Source organism: Maylandia zebra, linkage group LG8, assembly GCF_041146795.1.
Source record: "Maylandia zebra isolate NMK-2024a linkage group LG8, Mzebra_GT3a, whole genome shotgun sequence".
Lineage (NCBI taxonomy): Eukaryota > Metazoa > Chordata > Actinopteri > Cichliformes > Cichlidae > Maylandia > Maylandia zebra.
The window spans coordinates 24,331,632-24,357,768 of NC_135174.1; the positions used below are offsets into that span (position 1 = coordinate 24,331,632).

General features: G+C 41.7%; 1 protein-coding gene and 1 long non-coding RNA gene across 11 annotated transcripts in view; one reads left to right on the plus strand and one right to left on the minus strand.

The window, feature by feature from the left end:
- tanc2b (tetratricopeptide repeat, ankyrin repeat and coiled-coil containing 2b) overlaps positions 1–26,137 on the minus strand; it is a 174,711-nt gene that overhangs the window by 49,580 nt on the left and 98,994 nt on the right. For 6 of the 10 annotated variants that reach the window (XM_004556729.4, XM_004556727.4, XM_004556726.4 and 3 more), the window contains one exon: positions 5,117–5,233. The exons of 1 other annotated variant lie outside the window; for it this stretch is intronic. In XM_004556729.4, coding sequence (XP_004556786.1) covers positions 5,117–5,233 — 117 coding nt within the window. Of the gene's footprint in view, positions 1–4,357; positions 4,689–5,116; positions 5,234–18,371; positions 18,505–26,137 lie in introns of those variants that run through there. 3 more of the 10 variants (XM_004556731.5, XM_004556732.5, XM_076887667.1) reach the window with 3 other exon arrangements.
- LOC143419886 (uncharacterized) lies at positions 623–24,674 on the plus strand. Its single transcript, XR_013099907.1, has 3 exons — positions 623–761; positions 13,631–13,722; positions 24,316–24,674. It is a non-coding gene; the product is annotated as an uncharacterized LOC143419886 (long non-coding RNA).

A 26,137-nucleotide genomic window follows, 5' to 3' on the forward strand; every position in this document is an offset into this window, starting at 1 on the left:
GAGAATCGCTGAGCTTATGTGAGTGAGTGTGTAAAAGCATTTGAGTTCTGCTGAGCCAAATAAGACAGGTCAGGGTGAAGAAGTGACAGCCAAAGAAAAGCTTACCACAAAACGGAGAAGTTATGACAAATCAGACTATGAGGCAAAAAGAAAGTGCAGCTTTATGGTTTCATGGACAAAAGAATTTCTGTGGCTGCGATATGACGAGCTAAATAACCAGGGCTGCACATAAGTGGTCCGCAGGTGCGCATTCGCTGTCAAAATAAAAAACACGCACAAGGGTTAGGGTTAAATTTAAAAACTGTACTTTTGAGTTAAAATATATATTTATAATTTTAATAAATGACAAATTAAAAATGCATGAACATTTTTTTGTATCGAAAAAATATCGAACCGTGACACCAAAGTATCGAACCGAACCGTGAATTTTGTGTATCGTTGCACCCCTAATATATATATATATATATATATATATATATATATATATATATATATATATATATATATATATATATATATATAAATGCAGACTTCTCTCTATTGGATTCCTGAGCTGCGAAGGAGACAGATGGTTGCCATGGCAACTATCTTTGCGCGCAGCTAGGAATGTGTTTCTGTGCGAGCGCATCTGTTTCTCCCTGGCCGTCCATGGATCTGCCCTCGCGCACCGACGGTGAGCCAGAGAGAGCAGGAGAAGCATGTGTGCTGCAAGCAGGGGACTGGACCGGACAGGAGAGGGTATAAATAGGCCTGAGTAGCAGGTGAGATAACACATAGCATTTGGTGGCTCCTATTTCACCTCTACCTGGGAGCAGTAACTTCAAGATTCTCGAAAAGTAAGCCATCACATTTTTAAAAAGAAAAAGTTAAATACGCAAGGTTCAAAGATAAATTTACCTGAAGAGGACGTGGCACTGATTGAAAAACGAGGTTAAAGTGGTGTTTGCAATTTTACTTTACGGCTTTGGGGAGGAAAAGAAAGCTTGAATAATACAAGTAGTGAAACGTATAGACAAAGACACCTGAAAATCCAGGAATGAAGGGCTAATCAAGAGATCAGAGGAATGAATCTCACATTCTTGATGTGCACAGCTGTGATCTTATCTATGCATAAACACTGCATCTCAGGGCACTGGATTTCAGGATTTGATGATATAACGTAGATGTAAGTAGTATAATCAAGCTATATAGAACTTGCACTTTAGGAACAGCATTAGTTGCATTTAGTTTTGGCAAAGGTTGAAATCACAGAAAAAGTACCACAGTGGATCTTTATGAGTTATTTTATTTGGCAGAATAACAAAAAATATCTGTAAACTAGATATTAAAATAAACTATATTTGATAATAATACAATCTATTATTTGTTTAATGACTGTAGCGTTATGCTGTTGAAGCAGACTCAAAAATTTAATTTAATATTTCCACCCCCCCCCCCCTGCCTGCGGTGCTAGTTATCCATTTAGATTGTTCTGGTGTGAGTTGTCCAATTTTGGAGATATCAGCTGCAGAGGTGCTGCCTTCTCTTCAGTGTAATTGCAGTAAATGGCTCTTGCCTAGTGGTGCTCAAAGAACAACCCCCCCCCCCCCCCCACCCCAAAAAAAGGGAAATGCTCTTTCCAGAAATAGTAACCCGTTTATTAAAAACAATCCACAAACATTGTTGTCTCCGAGACACCGGCCAACCATGTAAATGTCCAGTGTCCAATTTGATAACGCACCAATGATGAAAGGCTCATGGTTATGACAGTCTGACAGGATGTAATCATCAATGAGCTGTAATGTTAGAGAGCTGCATGAGTCCTTTGGTTGGCGGATAAAGACAGTAGAACAAAATAGTTCCCATACGAAACTTGTTTTTTTGTTTTGTTTTCTGTGTTGGGTGACTGGGTCATGAAACATGAATTTTAAAAAAAAGAACATCGCTTTCCCTTGAATACAGTAAAACCACATAGTGCTTGCCTTGAGTCAAAGGAAAGCAGAGAAAAGAAAAATTCAGCAGAGATTTTTACAGCAGATAACTCCAAAAATTGGCAACTCACAACAAGACAGTTGAAGAAATGGCTTTAAAGACCTGAAGCTAAAGACGTCCAACTGAAATTAAACCGCATGTTTTTGTCTGCTATTACAAACGTACACTCACCTGCCGCTCAGATGTACCTGTTTAACTGCTCCATCAATGCAAATATCCAATCAGCCAGTGACATGACAGCAACTCAATGCATTTGGATATACAGACAAAGTCAATCAGTGATCTGCTGAAGTTCAAACTGAGCATCAGAAAGGAGAAAAGGGGGATCTGACTACTTCAGGAATTACTGATCTGCTGGGATTTTCCCCGCATACCTATACTAGGATTTACAGACAACAGTCCCAAAAAAGAGAAAATATTGAGTGAGCACTGAGACCACAGTGTACACATCTTCTTCCATGACACAAAGCTCAAATCATGTCAAACTGGTTTGTTGAAGATAACAAGTTCACTATGATAACACCAATTTCTTCATGACTTTAATAGAGTAACATTAGTTCTTTCCAATTATATGAGAATAAGTCTCTATTCAGTCAAATTAAAAAGTACATAAACCACAAAAGATGCATTGGCTGAATGTTAAAAGCCTTCACAGCCAACACTTATGCTCAATTAACTTCAGGCATCAGATTTAGTACAAGGTCACAGACCAGATCTGTTGTTTACATCTTAAACTACATTCACGCCATTCTTCCTTATCACCGTTTGGCATTAAATCTAAACAATCTGCTGGAATCCTGCAGCTCATTTCTTTTGGTTCTGCACCTGACTCTAAATTTTTTGTTGAGATTTATTCACATCCCCCCTTAATATACTAAGTCAGTTGAGTAGTTTATCAGTCCAATACAAATAAGTGCGTTTTTAACGTCTGGGGCAAAGAAATCTTTCTATATTTTAAAATTTGACTCACAGATAATAACTTTAACAGATAATTCACACAGCTCAAAGAAGTTAAACGTTTGCCTATAACATTGTTCAAAATACAAAGCAAGCGCATGTTGAAGTGGACGCTAATTATCTGTTCACCTTTTGGTTTTTTCATCCCTTCCTACTTCCCCTCACATGGGAAGGGTGGAGAGGGAAGTGGCACGTAATGTTTTGTCTTTTGCTCCTCTCTGTTCATTGAACACAACTGAGAAATGCATGTGACCTGGCATGCATATGCAAGCACTGACATTAAATCTATAATACCCCCGATTGTAATTTTAATTGCAAAAAGGAGTGACACAATGGAGGATTTTATCTGTGGCGTCTGCCCCCAGTCTGGAGAATTACCTTTAAGAAGGTTGAACTCTAACATCATTAGAAAGGCTTTCACTCCACGGTTTAAGGAGGCTGGCTGGTGGGGAGTTTTACAAGACGTCTCACAAAATATTTGCAAACAATATTTATGGCACCACAAATATCTTTGTAGGCCACATAAAAAAAATCAACTGATGCCTCACTTCCTCCACTCAAAAGACAGTGTCAGCAGCAGAGTGTGGACTAGCATGTGATCAGATGTTTAAGTCACCACCCTGCTGCTAGACACGCCAAGGAGACCTTGTTAAGAGCTAACATGTCCATCTGTCCACCGGGGAGGTGCAACTCCTCACCTCTCGTGAAAACTCATCTTAGGCTTCCCAGTTCCGCTCCAGTTCACGTTTTATCAACTCTTTTCCTGCCCCAATGGAAGGCAAGGCAAGTTTATTTATATAGCGCAATTCAACAGCAAGGTGATTCAAAGTGCTTTACAGAGACATTAAAAAACAAAAACAAATAAAAAGCATGATTTAAAATGGAAAAAAGGAAAGGAACAGTAGATAAAATCAGTAGTTAAAATGTAAGTTTCAAAATTTAAGCTTAAAAGCAAAACAGTGCGAATTTGGTGCTTTATTCAAATGCAGCTGAGAACAGGTGAGTCTTCAACCTGGATTTAAATAAACTGAGTGTTTCAGCTGATCTGAGGCTTTCTGGGAGTTTGTTCGAGATATATAGAGCATAAAAGCTGAATGCAGCTTCTCCATGTCTGGTTCTGACTCTGGGAACTGATAAAAAACCGGATCCAGATGACGTGAGGGATCTGGAAGGTTCATACTGGGTCAGAAAGCAGAGATTACCATGTTATCCCTGAAATGTCACACCTATTGCCGCTCATAACAACTGCTATTTACCAGCCGCCTGACTTAATGCAAAAATAAAGCCAGGGTCAACAGTTTTTCATCCATGAAATTCAAAAGCAAGCCAGGAGCCAGAATCAAAGGGTTTATCCTTAAGTAATACACTATTCAGACCATATAATGTGTAGTATGACAGCAATAAATATATAATCTACTATATCACCTACTTAGAATTCCCATTGAGCAGAAAGTCAGCAGAAGAGGCTCACAGACGGAGAAGGCTGGTAGCACACTTTCAAACATTTTCCGCCTAAATAAGTCCAGTTAAGCCTCGAGGCTTTCCATCACCATTTCTCATGTGTACATCCAGCCCTGGGTTCTCCTATTCCACCACAGGTTGAGCCAAAAAGACAGGGCAGGAAGCTAGCACTGCATTTCTCAATGGCAACAGGAAAAGGAGAAGCAAGATGAGAAAGCAGATATACCAGAACCAGATCTGAGCACAGCACTATCCTCAGGTGACCCGTTTTAAAGTCCTTCTGAGCGAGGAAGACGAAGAGACAAGGGAGGAGGATAGACGGGGTTTGATGGGGATAGACTGGGAGGGGAGGGAGGGAAGGGGAGGGGTGGGGTGGGGATGTGGACTGTCCGCAGGATTACCGAGAAAAAGCCGACTGCAAAGTTAACGGAAAACAGCGGTGGCACCTAACCGAGCTATCCGCCCGAAAAGCAGACCGGGGTGAGAAAGCAGCGAGACAGGATTAGAGAGACAGAGAGGGAGGAGGCAATGAGGATGGACACTGCAGGCCCCAGCAAAGCTTTTTCATTAATAACCTTAGCAATGTTTTACAGCAGCCAGCAGCAGCAGAATACCCCGAAAACTGATCATCGTCTGTGAAACCAGGGAGGCACAGAGAAGAACCAATGAGCAAAAAATAAATAAATAAACAACACACAAAATTAGGGATGAGCTGGCCAAAACTTACCAGGGCAGTATGTGTCCAGGTCTGGATTCTTGGCAGTGGTGGAGGTGTGTGTAGGGGAGCCAAGCTCTGATTGTGGAATGCGAGGGCTCTCCACAAACTTTGCTTTCCGCAGAGGGGCTGGGAGCAGAAAGCATAGACACACACACACACACCCAGAAGGAGACAACACGTGCACACACGTGCACACAGAGAGACACACACATAAATCAGGGAGATGGAAGAAGAAAAGAAAGAGAGGAGTGACAGGGACAGGACAGAAAGGGAGGAAAGTCAGAGAGCTTACAGCATGAACTTAAAGCAGCACACTGATAAAATGAAAACATCCTGAAGGCTTTCTTACACCTTGTGTTTGCCTCGGGTCAGATAAAGCAAACACATGAGTAAATAAGCAACGTGAGCAATCAGGTACCTCGCTAGGGCGAACCAATACACCTGCAAAACATCCGCCCACCACTGAAATGCAAGAATACCAGGAAGCAAAAAAAAGAAAAGAAGAAAAGCTAAATAAATAAAAAGTTTGTTGCGTCTGTTTGTCCAGTGTCAAAAATCACACCAAGAATGCAAATGAGATCCATTTTGGGAATGTCCTCGCGCCCGACTCAGCCACAGCGTCTGAGACATCAAATGAGAAAATCAGAGATTCACAGAAAGCCGGGGGTGGTGGCTGTGTATGATCCTTTCATGGGTTCTTGGTCACGGCACACAGATTGTGAGCACCGTTACCCAGTTCAGCTTACAGTGTCATGAGTCCATACATTGTGGTGTTCTTAAAAAAATAGTTTTATGACGCACATAAAAGGCAAAGTCATTGTACTGATAAACACACACAGGCTACATACCCTGGAAGAAATGCAAAAAGAAGAAAACCTTTGCGATCCATTCAGTGGCATTTGTTTGCAAGGATGTTGTTGTTAAAATCACCGAGTGTGATGGCTCTCCACAGCAAGAATAATGAGACCATAAGGCTTCCTGCACTCGCTCTGCTTTTTAATGTTCTGTCAATTAGCACTAAAATGCTAAGCCTGCTTACGCTGAATATCTGGCTAATATACCACACAAATGGAGACTAAAAAAAGAAAAAACAACCCAATACAATCCAATACAGAAATGACTTCCCCTCCTCCTCTGTTATATTCATAAACAGGAGGAACCAGACTATATTTCCCCCTTTTTTTGTCCTCACTATGGAAATAACTTCTATGACGAACTTGGAGTCATGCCCAGCTGTGAGAAAGAAAAAAGAAATCAGCCAATATCAACTAAATTGTGCATAAGACTCATTTGTTTAATCTATTATCTTTATTTTCTGTACTGGTGTGGGTTTGAGATGGGCAGCAACTAAGCATAATTTACCCTTAATTGACTAATCTGGTTAAATAGGGGTTTAAAATAGATTATACTGTATGTCGCAACCATTACTGTTACGGGTGAGCACACACGTCCAAAGCTATCTGGTGCAGAAATACTGTGCAGGACCAAAGTGCGGTGAGCAGGAAGTCATGAGCAGCAGTTGGAACATATGTTCAAGCAACAGCGAGTGCAAAACCAGAATAGATTCTTCACCACTTTTGTTTAGGGCTCGTGTTACAGCTAATGTCAGGATAATGTATGTGTGTGTGTGTAATGGGTGGGGAGGAGAGCTTTAATCCCTTTGCCTACATACTGTTGAGCACAGTACAGTGGTACAGATGGTCGATGTAAAATGCGTAACATACAGCGAGAAAGTTCAAGCATCCTCACAGGCTGTACAGACTTGTAAACATGCCATTTTCAAAACAAGCTTTATTTTCAGTCTTTAGCTTTTAAACTCTGCGTCTTTGTTCAAATATCTTTTTCAATGTTATTCTTTTTCCACTAACTATATATATATTATATACTTTTTAAAATCAGAGCGCACCATCAAATCAATTCGATTCTGGTCAGTTAGGTAGCAGAGGGGGGTGTTAGTCAGTTTCTGCTGCTTTGGTGTTAATTACGTTAACAACAGGTGCACTAGAGGGGCACCAATGAGACAACCCCCAAAAGAACGGTTTTACAGGTGGATGGCACCGACGGTTTTTGGGTTTCTTTTGACCGTTTTTTTCCCCATTCGTTTTAAATTTGGCTAGGTCAGTGTCACTACTGGTAGCATGCAGGGGTGGCTGGACCCAGCACCTCGTCCAGGATGGCACATAAATGCATGCCAATGCCAGAAGGTTTGCTGTGAATCCCACCACAGTGTCAAGAGCAAGAAGGAGTGCTCAAGAGCATGAGCATGAGCTCCCTGCCTGACATCGTGGAGCCAGATTAGCATTTCCCATACACTACCAGAATTGATAAATCCACCACTGGCGCACTCTTCTTTTCACAGATGAGAGAGGTTCACTCTGAGCATATGAGACAGATGTGAAAGAGTCTGCGGGCACTGTGGAGAACTTCATGCTGCCTGTAGCATCGTTCAACATAACTGGTTTGGTTGTGGGTCTAGGGAGGCATATCTATGGAGGGACATACAGATCTCTAGAGGCTAGGCAGCAGCACCCTGACTCCCATTAGGTATTGGGATAAAATCCTTGGACTTATAATCAGAACTACACTAATGCAGTAGGTCCTGAGTTCCTTATGGTGCATGACAATACCTTATGTGGAGGGAGTATGCAGGCAGTCCCTGAAGGATGAAAGAATTGATACCACTGACTCTCCCCCAAACTCTGCCTGACCACAATCCAATAGAACACCTCTGGGACACATCAGATGCTGCCAGGTTTCACCTCAGACTGTCCAGGAGCTCAGAGCCCCTGTCCAAACTGGGAGGAGAGCCCCCAGGACACTGTCATCTCATTAGGAGCATGCCCTGATCTTGTCAGGCATGCATACAAGCATGTAGGGGCCATACAAACTACTTAGCACCACTTTGAGTTACTGCAATGAAATGCTACAAAGTTGCTAATGCTCTGCTGACTCGATAACTGCAGATTTCCAAAGCTCCTCTAGCATTAACATCTGTATAGAAACTGCACCAGGAGCTTCATGGCATGGATTTTCATGGCTGAGCAGCTCCTCTCAGTGAAATGTGCAGGTGGTCCATACCTTCCATTTAGTTTTCATGCAGTGTAGATATTATCTTAAAACCCTGCAAGAACTTTTTCTGTTTTAATTCAAGTATCACATTACATATTCCATCGTTGGAATATTCCTACTCGCTCTACAGCATTGTGTAAAATATGCAAGCAAACATGAAAAAGGAAGAATATTTAATTTCATTGTTAATTTCTGTTCCTCAGAGGTGTTCAGTACAGCAGATGCGTTACTCTAATTTTAAACATTGTTGGTGGAAACTGCTTTAAGGCTACTTCACCTGTAATGACAATGCATGTTGTACGTTTTAATTAACTTCAATACTCAGTAGAAGAGAGAATAATATAGATGGGTTCAGACAGTGGCCCTCCAACTTTGTAAATTAATAGTGCAGTATTGCTAATGACACCATGGTATTTTACCACAAAAATGATACTACTACTTGTACTAATTAGTTAATATTAGGTCCCTAATCAGGTTGTATTAGACAAAGTCAAATTTTAGATAAAAATAAATAATGTATCAAAGTTATTACAGTTATTTTCTGCTAATATGTCTGCAACAAATGCCATGTCAATCCAAGCAAAGAAGTTGCTAGGGCATTTTAGCCAGCATAAGAGTAACGAAAAAATCATGCTTCAGGCATGACTAAAAACAACTTAAAATTCCAAGAAATAAAAAAAAATAAGGTTTGTACCTTGATCCAGGCCTGCACCAGGCACTAACAACTTGTTCCCTTTTCTCATGATCTTATTGTGCACCAATCTACTGCAATCTGTTGTCACAATTTGACATACTCTGCTCACAAACAAATCCAAAGTTAAAACAAATGAAAACGAATTCTGCCTGGCAAAGAAAATTAAGTGCCGCTTCAGAGTTATGTGCATGTGCATAAAGTACAAGTGTTTATATGCCATAATCACTGTCAGCACTGTGTTAGTATGGCCTGGACAGGACTCTGCTAAATACCAAATCTAGGAGGTTATCCAGCACAGATGCCACAATGAACAAATACAAGTGATCGCCAGGACTAGAAGACTCCAGAGTCATCCACGGTTTAATGAAACGCCATGACAGACAAACTTACAAGCTTTTGTGTTTTTGGCCAGTGTTTTATGAGTTTAGAGTCCACTAACTGTGAGTTAGTAAATAAATATAAACTTAATTAATGATGTGATACGAACATATGTGTCAGGAAAACAAAATACTAATAATTTTAAAATGCATTAAAATCATATTACATATTATTATTATTATTATTATTATATGTAACTAAGGGTGGCTGGCCTCTCCCTTAGAGATAGGGTGAGAAGTTCGGCCATCCAGGAGGGGCTCAGAGTAGAGCAGCTGCTGCTCCACATCGAAAGGAGCCAGCTGAGGTGGTTCGGGCATCTGACAAGGATGCCCCCTGGGCGCCTCCTGGGTGAGGTGTTCCAGGCATGTCCCACCGGGAGGAGGCCCCGGGGCAGACCCAGGACACGCTGGAGAGATTATATCTCTCGGCTGGCCTGGGAACGCCTTGGTATTCCCCCGGATAAGCTGGAGGAGGTGGCTGGGGAGAGGGAGGTCTGGGCCTCTTTGCTTAGGCTGCTGCCCCCGCGACCCGGCCCCGGACAAAGCGGATGAAAATGGATGGATGGATGGATGTAACTAAATATAAATTAGCTACAATACAATTACATAAAATGTATTTATCGTATTCTCATCTCCTATTTGTTCATTTTTTTGTTACCCATCAATAGATTATGTCGAGTTTTGACCTTCACACAAAAGATGTGTGAAAAGATTCTGCTCATATTGGTGTGAAGGTTGTACACGTACTACTTGTTATCTGAGGAGCCAAGTAAGAATTATTTTGGTTGATGGAGCTTTTAACTTTCAAACAGGAAGACAGGTAGGGACACTTTCCTAACTGTACACAATTTGGGTTAGGGCTGGAGCATGTTTTCTGTTTTGCCCCTCTCGTCCATTTAACGATATTGAAAAGTTCACTTGGTTAGGTAAAAAAAATGAATGTGCAATAGCAGAAAAAGACGCCAAAGCTTGTATTTTTATGCTTCCATTTCAACCTACAGTCCTGTCCGATTTCCTGAAGGCGCTCTTGCACCTGCACTGACAAGCTTGCAACAGCTTGCACTATAACCTGTAACAAGCTGGAAGGAGAGTGTGACAGTCTGACAGTGTAGGCAGTGTGTTCGCAAGAGCATGAACACAAAGTTCCCCCATATATTTCAACTGTTTTACATTTTAAATCATTTACGGTACCAAAGGTTTCCTGCGATGCCTTGACACTGATTGCACTGAGAGACTAAAGGCATTCTCCTCCCAGAATATCAATTTTGGGATAAACTACAGTGAAAAGAAGATTACCATTTCTTTTGTTTGTAGTCTCCCTGATCTCACCTCTACAAAATAGGGAAGGGAAACGCTGTCTATTGGAGTAAATCCCCTCTATAGCTCTGGTTCCAGGAGACTAAATCCCATGGACTTCTCTCCTGCAGTTCTGTTGTCAGTGTGTGCCAGGCTGAGGATGGGTGACAGTGTGATGGATGGCAGCAGGCAAATCCACTCCTCTAATGAGCTTATGAATAAATATATCTTGTCTGCATGTGCAGATGCACGTGGCCGTGAAATAGATATTTCTTACATGCTCTGGGTGTGCGGGTTCGAATATGAATATGCATGCGACATGTATGCAAGTGTATATGTGAGATTAGAGTAAGAAAAGAGAGGGCGAAGGGAGGGATCCACAGAAACACTGGTGCTAAAGGACATTGTGAAAAATTTAAAAAGCTCATATCTATTCCCAAGACTGTCAGCACAGACACACAGCCTTTGGCGAAGTCATCAACAAAACAGAAAGCACGTCAATATTGTGATTCAAATTCACACGGTGTTGTGCATATGAAAGAGGAAAGCTTCTTTTCAACATGGCAGTCCCCTCAGACACAACCTGGGCTTTCAACAAATAAATGACAAGATCTGAATATGAATTGGAAGCTCCAATATGCAATGCACATTTTCTCATTTGCTGCAGATAAGTGAATGATAAGCGAGCGAAAGGAGACATCGCAGCGTCTCTACCACTGTGTCAGTTGCATACGACCTCAGGCACCCACTCAGACAAAGACACGGGCGCCCACAAATTAACATACACACTCACGTACAGACCAGCGGTGAGGACATACATTGCCCGGCTGTCTGCAACCTAAGCAGAGCTTTATAGAAACTGAGCACGCCGGCCCAGTCACTATGGCAACAGCAGAGCACAGGGAAAGGAAGAGTTGTCCATCTTTTTAGGGTGGTGGTAACGCAGACAGAAGCTGACTTCAACGGCACTAAAAGCTCCCAGCTTTTGCTCAAATGCAATCAAACAACCTCTTTGTATTGACAAATCTCAGCTGCTTTACAGCACCGCGTCCTCCACACATCTCAATTCAAGGAATTCAGCTTTTAAAGATGCAAACTGCTGCAATGGCAGCTCTGATCCTTTGTGCTCTGACCCAAAAAGAGATGATGTGATCTCAATCTGGAACAATAATGAAGCTTTGACTTTTTTTTTTTGAGTGCTTTCATAGAGCAATACAGTCACATCAATATCACATTTCAATATTTTAAAAAATGATGATACTGAAGAGTCAAGCTGACTGTTAAGTGTTACTTAATGAACTTTTGCAGGGGACCTGTTGTGCTCATGATTCATAGCTCAAAATAATGGTGCAGCCCCTCCGTTCATCCCCTATCTGAAACAAGTCCTTTTCTCCCATTAAGTGTTCTTCTGATTGGCTGTCGTAGCAGATGGGTGGGGCTTTTCTTCTCATAGCTAGAGCTGCCCACCATATTAAGGATAACTTCTCTCTCTAACATCACACAGATCCAAGAAGATTTTTTTAAGACAGAAACAAAGCATTTATAGCAGCCTGAAGTTTAATTTTGATTGATAATTTATCATTTTATGCAATCTTATCACACATAATGTGATCTAGCAGTCCTTTTATGCCCATATGAGGCGTTTCAGAAAAGATTAACAATGTTTTTGATGTTAATCTTTGGAGCAGCAAAGGCAACTGCCCACAATTAGGCTTATGAAGTTAAAAGGTTTGCAATGAAGTGGATATGTTTGGGTAATTTTGAAGATGAAGAGTTTAGTAATTCATTCTATTCAACATATAGCAACTGAGTTCAAAAGCATTGCAGTCCTGAAGTAGCAGAGAGATGCAGTTTTATATTTATTTCACCAGTCTCCATGAATGACCCGAAGACTTGTGCCCAGTGTGCATTTAATAATCCGGCTCACAGACCGCAGATGATTTTGTGTGCTTCTCTTGTTGACTTGTTAAACAAAACAATACAGACCAGATGTTGCCGTGCAACACGGAGGCTGCCGACAGTCAGTAGCATGTGCGAGTCCATTAGCTCGGCTGCCTCCCCTGTTTGTTTTATTTTTTTGTACTTTTAATGTATGCGTGCAAGTGTCTGTGTGCGAGTGTCTGCACACACTCAAATGTGTATCTATCATTACAGGCCTTGGGAGGATTAGTGGAGCAAGGTGAGGCACAGCCGGAATTTTAAGAGGAAGGCGGGAGGGGCTGATTTCCTAAGAAGGCTCATTAACTGAGCTTTCCTTAACCCAAAGAGCTGTTAATTCAACGTTTCACATAACCTTATTGGGCTTGGATTAAACCAACAGCACTAAATCAAGTGATATCAAATGCACAACAACGCATGAGTGGGTTAACCTAAATCTAAGACTTATAGAAAGAATTTGGAGCCGTTTTAGGTTACTGCCTTTTAAAAGCAGAGGGACAAAGTTGGTAATCCCCACACAAAGGATGATCTCAAGTTAAGACTGAGCTTTAGTGGCCAAACATGATGCGAGTCAAAGGCACCGTGGAGCAAAGGCTGTTTTTACAGCAGGAACTTGAGGGTCCTTTTAGGGTCACCCACATCTTTGTGCATGTTTCAAATATAGGAACTGCCCGTGTAGGACCTTCCTTAAGCGAGGTTTTCGTGTGGATCAAGAAAACCTGTAGAGAGGGGGGTTCCTGCCTGATTGGCTGCTGGTCCCTGCTTACCATTCTTGAACAACCAAAAATCAGTGGCAAGAAAAGATGCCAAGAAAAATGCTCTTTCTGCAGACGTTGCCAAATAGATGCACTTCCTGTTCAGATTGTTTGTCCTCGTTTCACAGACAGGATTTTCTACAATGTTTTAACCAGCTCAACATGTTGTTTGTGCACGATTCCATTGTTCACATGTCACTTTATCATTATATTATTATGTAACAGCATGATAATCTTTTAATTGAGTCTCCAAAATGGAATCCTTTCAAAATCCATAGGATGCTGTTTAATGTATTGTTACCAATAAATTCAAATACCTTATTTATTTGCTCCGAGCAGCATTTTTTTAATCCTTTATTGGCTGGTCTAAAATGTGTACATTCTCCTTCCACAGCAGGTTGATACAGAGGAGTGACCATGAACGTTTGGCATACCCTCTCCCAGCAGGAGACCAGAGAGAACTGCACTCCTGAGGAAAGCAGCAAGGTAAAGTCAAATATCAGGCACTCCGGGAAAGTGAGAGGAGCACAATTGCCAAGGACACCACTTGATGCAGTGTACTAATAATAGCAAGGGTGTCTTGACCTTTGTCCCAGCTGGAGTTGGTCCCCTAGTGGAGATATTTATAACCTCACACAGACACTACTTGAGAACCACACCCTTGTCTTTGTGAAAAATCAGTGAGGGTCGGATGCTTTTGCTCTTGTTATGTAATTAGGAAGCTAAAATAAACACTACAAAGAAAACAGATTTGATTACTGATCCATGCTTCCAGTTTTAAGCTGTTCTGATTGAGATGATTCTGATAATGTGTCACTGTCTTTAGGACGACATAAAATGACCATCAAAGCTCCCCAAATGTCTTTCATGTCAGATAGAAGCTGTAATCAATTGTGGCCCTCATGTAATCCCATACACATAGTTAGGAGACTGACAGTAAGGGTAGAAAGTCGGAGCTGTGATCCAGACAAACGCCTGGTAGGGGTTCAGGACCCTGAAATGACTGAGCAAATAAGTTAACAGCAGACAGACAAGTAGTGAATGTTAATACTGCGCCTGGTGTCACTGTGGAGTCCTGTGCAATAGTCCGTAAGGGTTTGGATACGCATGGACACACATACAATAACACACTTCTTTAGGTCTCTGTGTATTTGTGTGAGCATCTCACAGAGAAGTGTTTGCTCAGCTCTTCACCAGCGGTATTCGCAGAAAGCAGTGAGGTGGTATATGTAACCCACTGCTCTGTTTTGTAAGCAAATCATTATCATTGCTATTAATAGTACACTGCGGGTTTCTCTTCTCCACAATACAGGTTTTTTTCCCTCTTCTATTCCAGAAGGTACGGCTAAATACCTAGATAAAACTAAACGTAAGTAAAAACCACAGTAATAGTCATAAGATAGTAACTTCATTTGTAAAGCCTCTCTTGCAAGATGCAGCCGCTTGCTGTGCTACACAGAGGAGGATTAAAATTAAGAAAGAAAAACACTGAATAGAAATTCCACATTTGGTGCCACTAACACAGAAAAATATGTTAACAGGATTTCAAGAAAGATTGGATGTTTAGAGAGTAAAATTAAAAGAAAAACTCAAGCCTTGGTATTGCTCATAAATACAAAACAAGTATGCTCTTCTGGTTCCACAAAATGAAACCTTTTCACTGCAAAAATGCTCAAGGATAAAAAGACAGAAAAGGGAATAGAGTGATTTTGAGAAAAGACTTTTTATTCTAGGCGTAGAAAAAAATAGATGTTTGGTTTGATATCAAAATATTTATTGAATCTTTCTGCTGCCTCTCATCATTTTTTAGGGATTGTAAAATTGTAAGATTCTGGCCCACTTGGACATCAGTGTTTTCTTTCCCTGTTAGTTTATTTCATTTTTTCCAATGTTTATCCCTTATTTTATACCAGGAAACCAAAGAAATTTGTGTTTTTAAAACAATAATTGACCTTTTCAAAGTCTCCAACCACTTAACGACCCCATGAATAGAATGTTTAAGTAGCTTAAAATTGATCTGACATCAGTACAACGGTGTAGCTCATCTAGATGGTGGCCCATGTTGCTGAAGGCTACTGTAGGGCCTGGATTCAACTCCACCCAATTTCCTGCATTCTCCCGCTCTGTTCCTGCTTTCCTGTCTAAGTTTTAAAGAATATTTCTCCTTTAAGCATCAATTTGTTCAGATCAGTAAATGTAAAAACTGCAACATAAAAACTGGATCTCATCAGCATAACAGCAGTCAGCTACGCAGTTTTAATGTTACTGGCTGGAATGATGGTGGTTAAATAAAATGCAAAAGTCATTGTCACAAATAAAACATAAAGAAACTGAAACTTTCAGAGACACCACGATCAACAAAGTCAAACACTTTGCCAAGGACGGCCTTTCTGTGAGCAACAACAATGAAGCTCTTTGTCTTCGTCTTACTTCTTGCAAACTTGCTTTGAAATTTTCACAACAGCCATTTGATGCCAGGAGACATACTGAATGTCAGCGGGACCTTTCTGCCTACAATTAGAGAACCTAATATTTTTTTAATTACTTAAATTACAAAAAAAAAAAGGAAAGTTAAAGCCAAGCCTGTTATTGCTAAAGCTGTCTCTGTCTGGGTTGCACTTCTTTAGCTGCGTCATATTACTGTAGCTGTTTTGAAAGCTTTTGGGGAGATTTCTAATTGTAGGTTGTTACCTGGTACACACACTGGAAGCCGACTTTAAAGAGCTTGGTCGGAGTGGGGATCAAAAGGATGACTTCATCTTGCTAATGGCGGCGCTCACTGCCTCTTCTCTAATCATAATAAAAGACTGTAATTCTAGAATCCAGGGAGTTGTTACTGAAGGGGCAACACCGACTCACTTGATAAGTAATTCTACTTATTCGACAACTGCTGTTCGACTGAGAAAGAAAAGGACTTTAATACACAAGAATACTAGTCCGGCATGCAACACATAATTAAATCTCACTAATAAACTTTGAGAATGAGGAACAAAGTGCGAGCTTTTAAAGGCCAGTGGTATCACATGTAGGTAGAATGACAAAGTGTCGGGTTATCTGGGATTTTGTTCCTGTCTTACTTTTGATTGGCTTAAAAAAAGAGATGTGTCTGGCTATCGAAACCAGGGCTAAACACTGGTTATCATGGTGGCTCAGATGTTCTGCTTCCATGGTTTTTCTTTGGAATGTCTTGTTTCTCTTGCCTCTAAACAAATTAGGTTAATGCTCCCTATCTGGAGACTCTTGCAAAAGAGATATTTAATCTCAAAGAGTTTCACCTCCCAGTTAATACAACAAACCCCAAAGATTATATTCAAACCGAACAACAGCTGAATTAGCAGGTCTTTATCTGTAAAACATACGTTTCACCCCACACTTAGTTTACTGTGGTTTGGTCACTTTATGCATGGCACATATTGTCTGTATGGTCCCTCAGGAGGCTGCCTATTTAATCTACGGTAGGTGGAATCCAAATGCTACTCTCTTACTAAAGACTCATAAAACTGACAGTCCAGTAGGCAAATTAACATCACAGTCACATTTCCTGTGCAGGTTGTGGTGCCAGTAAACTGACCCACGGATGTTGGATTTTAGACATCTGCCCAGTTTATTTCATAACTCATTTTTTGGCTTACAAACCATTTGTCTTACGAGGGGAGGGAAATCGAGCAATTATATAAAATCAATATCCCTCTGAAACACTGCAAACGGGTACAGGTAAGTGAAGTTTACACACAGGTAAGTGTGCCACACCAATTCAGAAGCCTGCAGTTTAAAGTCAGGACTTGTGGAAAAAAAAATATGGGCCCACGAATAAATACGGGTACTGACACAAACTGCAAAACACTTGAATGACTCAAGCAATGGTTAAAATAACCTTGAGAAACATACTCTATCACACATTTTCTGTGGGTATTCTCACAAGAACCGCCTCAACCATGACTTAAAGTGGCATATGTGTTCCACTGCACCTGTTGAATACCCGTCTTCGCACTTTCAAGGCTTTGCAGCGTCTGTCAGGCAACCATCACCCAGCTAATACATCTAATAAGAGAGAGGGAAACAATACAAAAGTCCTTGTGTCATAACCACAGAGGGATGCACTGCATTACTCTGGAAGAGACCCGTTTCACCCTGCTCCATCGAGTTCAAATAACCCCATGAGGGATCCACCATGAAGACAATAAACACGGCTACTTAGCCACCCTGAAATTGAAGTTCTTAGTGTCATTGCATGATAAGAGCCTGAATGACAGCTGACAAGGTAAGCTCATCAAAGCACTCTCCAGGTGGTGATACTAAGTGGTGTGAAAACCGGCTGTAGGCGCCTCATCAAAAACCATTCACCTGAGACCAGCAATAGCAGCTGGTGATGAGGTGTTCATGTTTTTCTGGCAGACAACGTTATTGAGACATTTTGTTCCGTTCACACACCAGCTAGCAGTCCCCTGGGATAAGGCAGGGAGGCAGGAAACCTGCAGCAAGAGGGAGGAACCACGTCCCAGCACATGACAAGGTGATTCTCGTACACAACAACAAGCTGCTGCCGACTACCTAGCGAGGGGTTTGGGGTGGGCGGGGGGGGGACTATTCCCCACCAACTTCAACCCATTTACGCAACCATATGCTACATATGACGCTGCGCTCTGGAAGGAAAAGTGAGACACACAACAACAAGAACAAGCACCATTAGCCGCCCACAGCTTGCGCTTTAGACACGCACACACACTCCATCAGACACATACACACACACACACACTCTCTCAAAGACAATTGAATGCTCACCCACGCTGACGCATGAAACAGACCAGCTCGCCACGAAAAAACACTTACATTATCACACTCTGGTTGATTCACAGGCCCTCGAGCCTACACTGTGATTAGAGTTCACATCTTTGACAAATGCATCATTTCACAGAGAGAAATTACTTTCCTGCACTCCTCCCATTAGCCCCGTGTCTTTACAAACGTCATTCGAACCAGCGGCCGCGCCACGCAGCAGACGAGCTCCGTGCAAGGAAAGGTGGAGCAGCAGGTGACAAGTGGTGAGGGTTGGAGGCTGGGTGAGGGGGTGAAACAGAGTTTGCGAGCACAGATGGAGGAATGAAACAAGCAAAAGAGGGTGTGGCTGGGCTCACCATTCTCAAACCAGATCTCGCATTCCTGAAGGCTGGAGTACGGCACCAGCTCCCCTCCTTCCCCTCCTTCCAGCGACACAAGCAGTCCTGCTTCCTCCCTGAACGATGACCAGCTCATCAAAAAGAAAAAAAAAAAAAAAGAAAAACAAGGAAAAAGAAGGAAAAGAAGGAAAATGCGTACGAGAAAATACGCCTGCAAGCGAAGCAGGGGAGGAGAAGTGCGGAGAAGCACACGAGATCTCCTTCTACCTTCCCCCCCGGTTTCCCTTCTGAAGCAATCTCCACAGGTTTCAGTGGTGATGCTGCCTGCTCACTTCAGTTGCGGTAAATGATACGGAGCCGGGCAGCTATGGCAGTGACGGGAGGAGCGAGAAGAGGAGGAGGAAAACGAGAGGGGAGGAAAAAGGGAAGGAAGAAGGAAGAACGCAGCAGTCAATGTGTCACTGGGGAAAGAGAAGGAGGGGGGACACAAAGGTGAAACCTCTGCGATGGCAGCAACGTGAAAAGCTGACAGGTAACCAAAAGCCTTCGCCAGAAAGAAATGAAGAGAGGACAAAAAAAAAAGAAGAAGAAGAGAGCGATACGAGCGGCACAGGGAGCCTTTGCTGTAAGCACAGAGAGGTGAGCTCTTCAATCGCCTCCGTGACTGCATTAGCGCTTAGCGTGTTATGTATAGATGTGAGAGGCGCACACTCTCCGTACAGGAACAGGAGTCCAGGTCTCCAGCAGATGAATGGTGCAGTGCTGCTGTTGTCATAGCAACCACAGAGCAAAAGGAGGTGGAGGAGGAGGAGAAGGGTGGGTATTGAGGCAGGAAAGAAAATGGCATAAAAAAAGAGGGAGGGAGAAAGGGAGGGTATTATTAAAGGGACACAGTTTTGTCGTTTGTGGACGGAGCTTCGGGGACATATCAGATCACAAGCGGTGAGGGAAAAAGGAGGAATGGTATTATTTGATCGTAACATGGGTTTCAATGAAACCTACACTGTTTTCCTTTTGGACCAAGACATTCCTGCCTGTCCTTGTTTTACCCTTGAAACTCTATTTGTACAGCTGCAGCCATGTTTCATGTCCAAACTCAAGAGGCTGCAAGTTTATTGTGTACCAGCTTCGCTTTTGTCGGGCGCTTCGTTAGGCTGTAAGCATCCTGTTCTAAATGTTTTTTATTAATCTCCTCCACTCACAGTTATTTCCCTCGGGTGACAATCCTAACCCCCTTGCAAGTCTTACCAAAAGGCCCAGAAAATGTGCGACGATCACAGGTCAAACTTCACTTGCTACTGAAAAGCAGTGATTCTCAGCCTTCTTTATCTCACTCACCACCACAGCAATGACAGAGAGGACTCAGAAACTTCAAATGAGAAAACCTTTGGCTTAGTGCTTCTCAGTTATTGTTATTTGACTTTTTCAACTGCCCATACAGTAATGTGCAACAGTCTTGAGCCACCCCTCATTTATATTTTACTACCGAGTAGCCAACATGTGTTAGGTTTTTTTTGTTTTGTTTTTTTAATACAAGACATTCTGTAAATTGGGACTTTTAGTTATTTAGTAGGTCTTTAAAAATTTTCTTCTTTGGACAGTGGCTGCTTTTCACTAATTTTAAGCCTGGTCCTTGTGCAATTTGGCATATTTTGGTCTTTGCACCCTAATGACTTAAGAATCCTGAGGCCATTTCTGAGGAGGTTTCAGTAAACAGTAAAGTTATCAGCTCAAGCAGGTCTTTTGCTCGTCTGCTGTAGTTATTTATGCCTGTCACTTCCTTTGTCTTGGTTTTCTCAAATTATTATTCGCACATCTTGAGTTTTTTTGTTTTTTTTTTAAATAAATTCAACAAACCAAATGGATACAAAAGATGTGTTTTCAGTGAAAGGCTCAAAGTTAATTTGAGATAAAATTTGATTCATCCTGTGAATTAGGTGCTTATTTATGCTTGAATCATTTACAGGCCAGTGTTAAGTGGCTTAACAACCAAACTACATTCATCTGAAAATGGTTAGGTACAAGGACTGGACTGAAAGTGACGGAAAGGCCAGCCAATATCCAAAGAAAAACTTTGAAAGACAGAAAGCCTGGAAAACTATTGTTCGAGACTTCAATACTTTGGTGTGGGGTGGTTTGAGACTGTTGCACAGTAGTTGTACTTACATGTAACCAATAAGGTTACCAAAGTGTGTAAGGAATGAAAGCACCAGGAAAGATGTATAGCCTAGACTTTGTTGCTGCAAAGAGTCATAATCAGTTAGTTATGATATTCATCACAGGAGTTTACAGACTTAAGAAGTGATATAAATCTTCTAGAAATGCATGTTGTCTTTATATTATGTGTAAACATCCTTGCAGAACGCCTGGCATCTTCAGCCTCAAGATATAAACTATAATCTTTATTCCCACACCAGACAGTGCAGCTCTTTCAATATTATTATATTATTGTTTTTATCATTCCTTCCACTTCTAGTTCGTCTTCCCTGTGGTCCTTTCCTCTATTTACCTGATATATTTATAGATGAAAGATGGATCTGAGATTTTTCACTTTAAGCCTCACCTTTCTTTTACCTTTTCTTTACATTAAAATAAGCAACACCTCAACAATCATTAATATATTATGAGTTTTCTCATTTTCAAGTGAGCTTCTTCTTTTTTTTTTTTTTTAAATCAGTCTTTTTTGCTTTCCAATTTAAATTGCCATAATCAGAACTTGATTTACTGATTTTTTTAATGTGTGCATAAAAAAGGGCAGAAAGAACGATCAGCCTGATACACGTCTTATATAAGATAAGATAAGATAACCTTTATTAGTCCCACACGTGGGAAATTTGTTTTGTCACAGCAGGAAGAGGACAGTGCAAAAGTTATGAGGCAAAAATTAGAATACAATAAGAATAAATACAGTACACAACTGTACAGAATAGAATAAAATAAAATACTATATACAGTAGAATAAAATAAAATAAATATACAATAAGATAAAAATAGAATACAAATACAAATACTATATACAACTGAGTAAAAATACAACGATGACAGACAGGATTATTGCACTTAGTATTATTGCATATGTATGGCTGTGTGTGCTTGATCAGTTAAAGTCTTTATTATGGAGTCTGACAGCAGTGGGGAGGAAAGACCTGCGAAATCTCTCCGTCCCACACCGTGGGTGCCGCAGTCTCCCACTGAAGGAGCTGCTCAGTGCTGTCACAGTCTGCTGCATGGGGTGGGAGATGTTGTCCATCAGGGATGACAGCTTAGCCGCCGTTCTCCTGTCACTCACCACCTCCACTGGGTCCAGAGGGCATCCTAGAACAGAGCTGGCCCTTCGGATCACCCTGTTCAGTCTCTTCCTGTCCCCAGCAGAGATGCTGCCGCCCCAGCAGACCACACCATAAAAGATAGCAGAAGCCACAACAGAGTCATAGAAGGTCTTCAGGAGTGGGCCCTCCACTCCAAACGACCTGAGTCTCCGCAGCAGGTACAGCCTGCTCTGCCCTTTCCTGTAGAGGGCGTCTGAGTTATGAGTCCAGTCCAGTCTATTGTTCAGATGAACACCAAGGTACCTGTAGCTGTCCACAGCCTCAATGTCCATACCCTGGATGTTCAGTGGTTGCAGTGGAGAATGCTTGTGCCTGCGGAAGTCTACCACCAGTTCCTTGGTTTTACTGGCGTTGATCTGGAGGTAGTTCAGCTGGCACCAGTCCACAAAGTCTTGGGTCAGACCTCTGTACTCCTTGTCGTCCCCATCAGTGATGAGGCCGACTATTGCAGAGTCATCAGAGAACTTCTGCAGGAAGCACTGGGTGGAATTGTGGGAGAAGTCTGCAGTGTAGATGGTGAAGAGGAACGGAGCCAGAACCGTTCCCTGTGGGGCCCCCGTACTGCAGACGACCCTGTCCGACACACAGCCCTGAGTCCTCACATACTGTGGTCGGTCGGTGAGGTAGTCCAGGATCCAGGTAGTGAGGTGATGGTCCACTCCAGAGTTCACCAGCTTGTCCTTTAGAACCGAGGGAAGAATGGTGTTGAAGGCACTGGAGAAATCAAAGAACATGATTCTCACAGTGCTTCCAGCGGTCTCCAGGTGAGCGAGGGAACGATGTAGGAGGTGAATGACGGCATCATCCGCTCCAATGCCAGGCTGGTAGGCAAACTGAAGTGGGTCCAGTGATGAGCTTATTAGGCGCCGAAGCTGAGCCAGGACCAACCGCTCCAGGGTCTTCATCAGGTGGGATGTCAGAGCCACCGGCCTGTAGCTGTTGAGGTCCTTGGGGCGTGAAGTCTTTGGCACTGGTACAACACAGGAGGTTTTCCAGAGCTGTGGGACTCTTCCCAACCTCAGGCTCAGGTTGAAGAGGTGCTCCATCACCCCACACAGTTGGTCCGCGCAGGACCTGACGACCCTCGAGCTGATGCCATCTGGACCCGCTGCCTTCTTGCCATTAATCCTCCTCAGTTCCCTCCTAACCTGGGTGGTTGAGAGAGACAGGCTGGAGCCTTGTGTTGAGTGTGTATTGGATGCTGTTGTTGGGGGTGGGGGGGAGTGAGCAGGGTGAATAGAGGAGGTGTTATATCTGCCTAAATAAAAAAAACCAACAGCCAATGTCTGCACAGCCTAGCTATGAGTGGAAACATCTGGTCTGGTTTTATCCTATTTAAATGCACCTCTTTAGCTATCTCATGGGAGCTGCAGGAAATCCCACCTGACACTGAGGAAGAAATGGAGCGCAACTACTACAAATACTCAAACAATATACCACATTAAGTATTAAGCTTTTGTGACAGAACATGGTAGCACATTTTCTTTGTTTCTAGTCATTATACTAAGCTGAGCTAAGTTAACTGCCGAGATCATCATCTTAGAGACCCCCGGGCACAAATATTTGATGGGCCCCAACTAGCTTCTTCTTAAAGAATTAGAAATAGCATGCAGGAATGGTTTAAAATGGAGAGTGCAGTTTTTCTTACCGGAAATTAAAAAGTAACCATCTCAACTCAAATTCAGTCAAAGCTTTAAAGTATCTAACATTTGATTGAAAATGAAGCAGCCAGAGCTTTTTCATAAAAGTGTAAATCCACGGCGATTTCGGGCTGCTGCTGCTGCAGCTTCTAGATTAGCTCGCGTGTCATCTCGCTGAACAGTTTCTCAACAACTTTAAAGTTTACAATTCTGTCTAATAAATAAAAGAACTGTCACTTGGCAATTTTACTTGGGTTAGAGTTGCCTCCTTTTTTTTGTTTTACTCTAAAATATTTTCTGGTTCATTTAGTTTGGAAATACTATAGCATTGAGCACTCATTTTTTTAATTGTGAAAAGAAAATCACATCTATACACTTGTTTTTCTTCCAGATTTGATTTTCAGACCAAAGAATTCTACTTAAAACACTTGTGGGTTTGTTATTTTTCTTGCCCTTTGGGTGGGTCCCCAGGCCTGCTGTTAGCTATAGCTTTACACTTACCATACACATAGCGTGTCTGAGCACAACCAAACATTACATTTTCATTAAAATGCAGAAAAGAACTTGGAGCAGAAATCTCAAATTTTGGGAAATAAGAGCAGTTTCAGTTTAGAAAAACTTCTATTATATTTCTACTATAAGTATTACCCCTTCAGTTGTGCACCACCATTCATCTGAAGTAAGTTCAACGAAAGGCAGCTACAGGGACATTTCGACTCCCCTCAAGTAACTTTAATGTGACATACTGTGGCACAGTGCAGAAGAACTGATGTTTGCACATAATGACACAGCACCTCATCTCTAAGAAAGCCAGACTATTTGGACGGTGACTAAAATATGTCAAGTACTTCTGTTGCAGCATTTAATCCAGCCACTGCTTTTCCTGAGGGCATCGTACTTAAACATTTCAATTACACCTTTCTACTCTTAACCTTCACTCCTTATTTTTCAGCTGCGACAATGGATCTGAAAATGTCACATTTTCCCTTTCAGCGGAACAAATGATTTGGTGGGTCGGCAGTGGCTGGGACAGTGGAAGGAGGAAATAATGATGATAATTGAAGAACGATTTTCTCAAGGTGCAACGCTGGGTAAGGAGGCGTGGAGATTGAGACGTCCCAAATGTCAGTGTTCATTTCAAAAATTCACAGAGGATACCAGATGCAAATAAGACATGAGGCTGGCCAAGGATGGGTGGAGAGAGAGACAGAGATTGAGACGTCACACAAGAGCTGCTCATATAAAAAATAAAAATAAAATAAAATATGTGAAACGTAAGAGAATTACAGATGGATTATTGCATGTTCAAACATCTGTTCCTATATGATGCTGGAAGATCAGCTGGCGTTTAATCTCAGAGGCAGGTAAATTAATTAATCAGGTGAAACCTGTTATTTATTAGCTACTGTTTAATTATGCTTTTAGGGCTACAAATAACAGTTTCAATTAATCTGACATTTTCTCGAGTCTAAAGATAATGATGGTCTAGAACTACCAGATTTTTATTACTACTTCTTAGCCAACAGATTGCTGTAGGCTTTAAAATGTATCAAATGAAGCTTATTAGAAAACCCATAATTGGACAAGAACTCTACAGAAGAACAAGTTCAAAGTCAGCGACAGTACATTTCTTGAATATCACCAATTATGGTCCACCATACAGGTGATATTTAACCCCAGTTGACTGAACTTAGAAATACTTAACACAGAACAGAATATTTAAATCTCTGTACCCACAAATTCAAAATCAAAAAAGTCAAAAATGGATGACTTCCATTTCCCTCCTGATAGCAAAATCAAAGTGAAGATCGATATTTTTAGACACAAAGCTCTCCATAGAACACACTTTACAGGACAAAGGATGTTCCAAATGGGCCTTGCACATAGGTAGTTTTATATAAAGTGAACTATATGTTTGCTATATGGTCTTGTACGTCTGTTCAGAGATTCTGGCAGAGGACATGTGAAGACACATTCACATCGTTCAATTGCTGTATCCCAACCTCACCCACTGTGCATTTTAGGTGATGCAAGTGAATTAGATATAGAAGCAAATGCATCACACATAGTTCCTACTGCCTTATGCATCGCTAAGAAAACTATCCTCATGAATTGGAAATCAAAAAATGATTTATGTGCAACTCAATATAGAAATTTACTTCTAAACCCCGTTAGTCTGGAGAGATATCATTCCTCCTTGAAAAACCAATTGGGTGAATTTGATTCTCTCTGGCTTCCACTGATCAGTCCCATTTCTTAGTGGGGGTGGTCATTGTGCCTTGGAGGTGGACCCAGAGGCCTTCTTGGGGCTGGATTGTAGTTTGAACTACTTCTTGTGGCTTTCCTGCAATATTTTCACAGCTCAGCAGGTGGCCACGAATCGCTTTTATAATCAAACGGAACTATTTTTGTGTCATGCTTTCCTCTGCTAGCCTCGTCCACATTCCCCAAATACTTCAAAAAATAATAAAAAAGATTCTGCTGAGCATGACTCAGATACACCATAATCTTATTGCAGTCTGCTGTATCTCTGCAGGAAAACCCCCAACAAGGGAGCGTGTCTTTTCTTTGAACGATTCCACTGTAAAATAAATTTAAAAGAAGACAAAAAAACAAAAACAGAGATGCAGCATTTGTGAGAAGTAGCCAATTTAGCAGAGCTCAACTGCTCAACTGTTTTAATGCGGATTCTTTAAGACCACCCACACCATGAGCTGTAAAACCTGACTAAGCAGTCCTGCACACTGTGCTTTGTTAACCCTGACCACTACTCATGCCTACATCAGTGACCGCTTACAAGTTAGCTAAGTGTAGT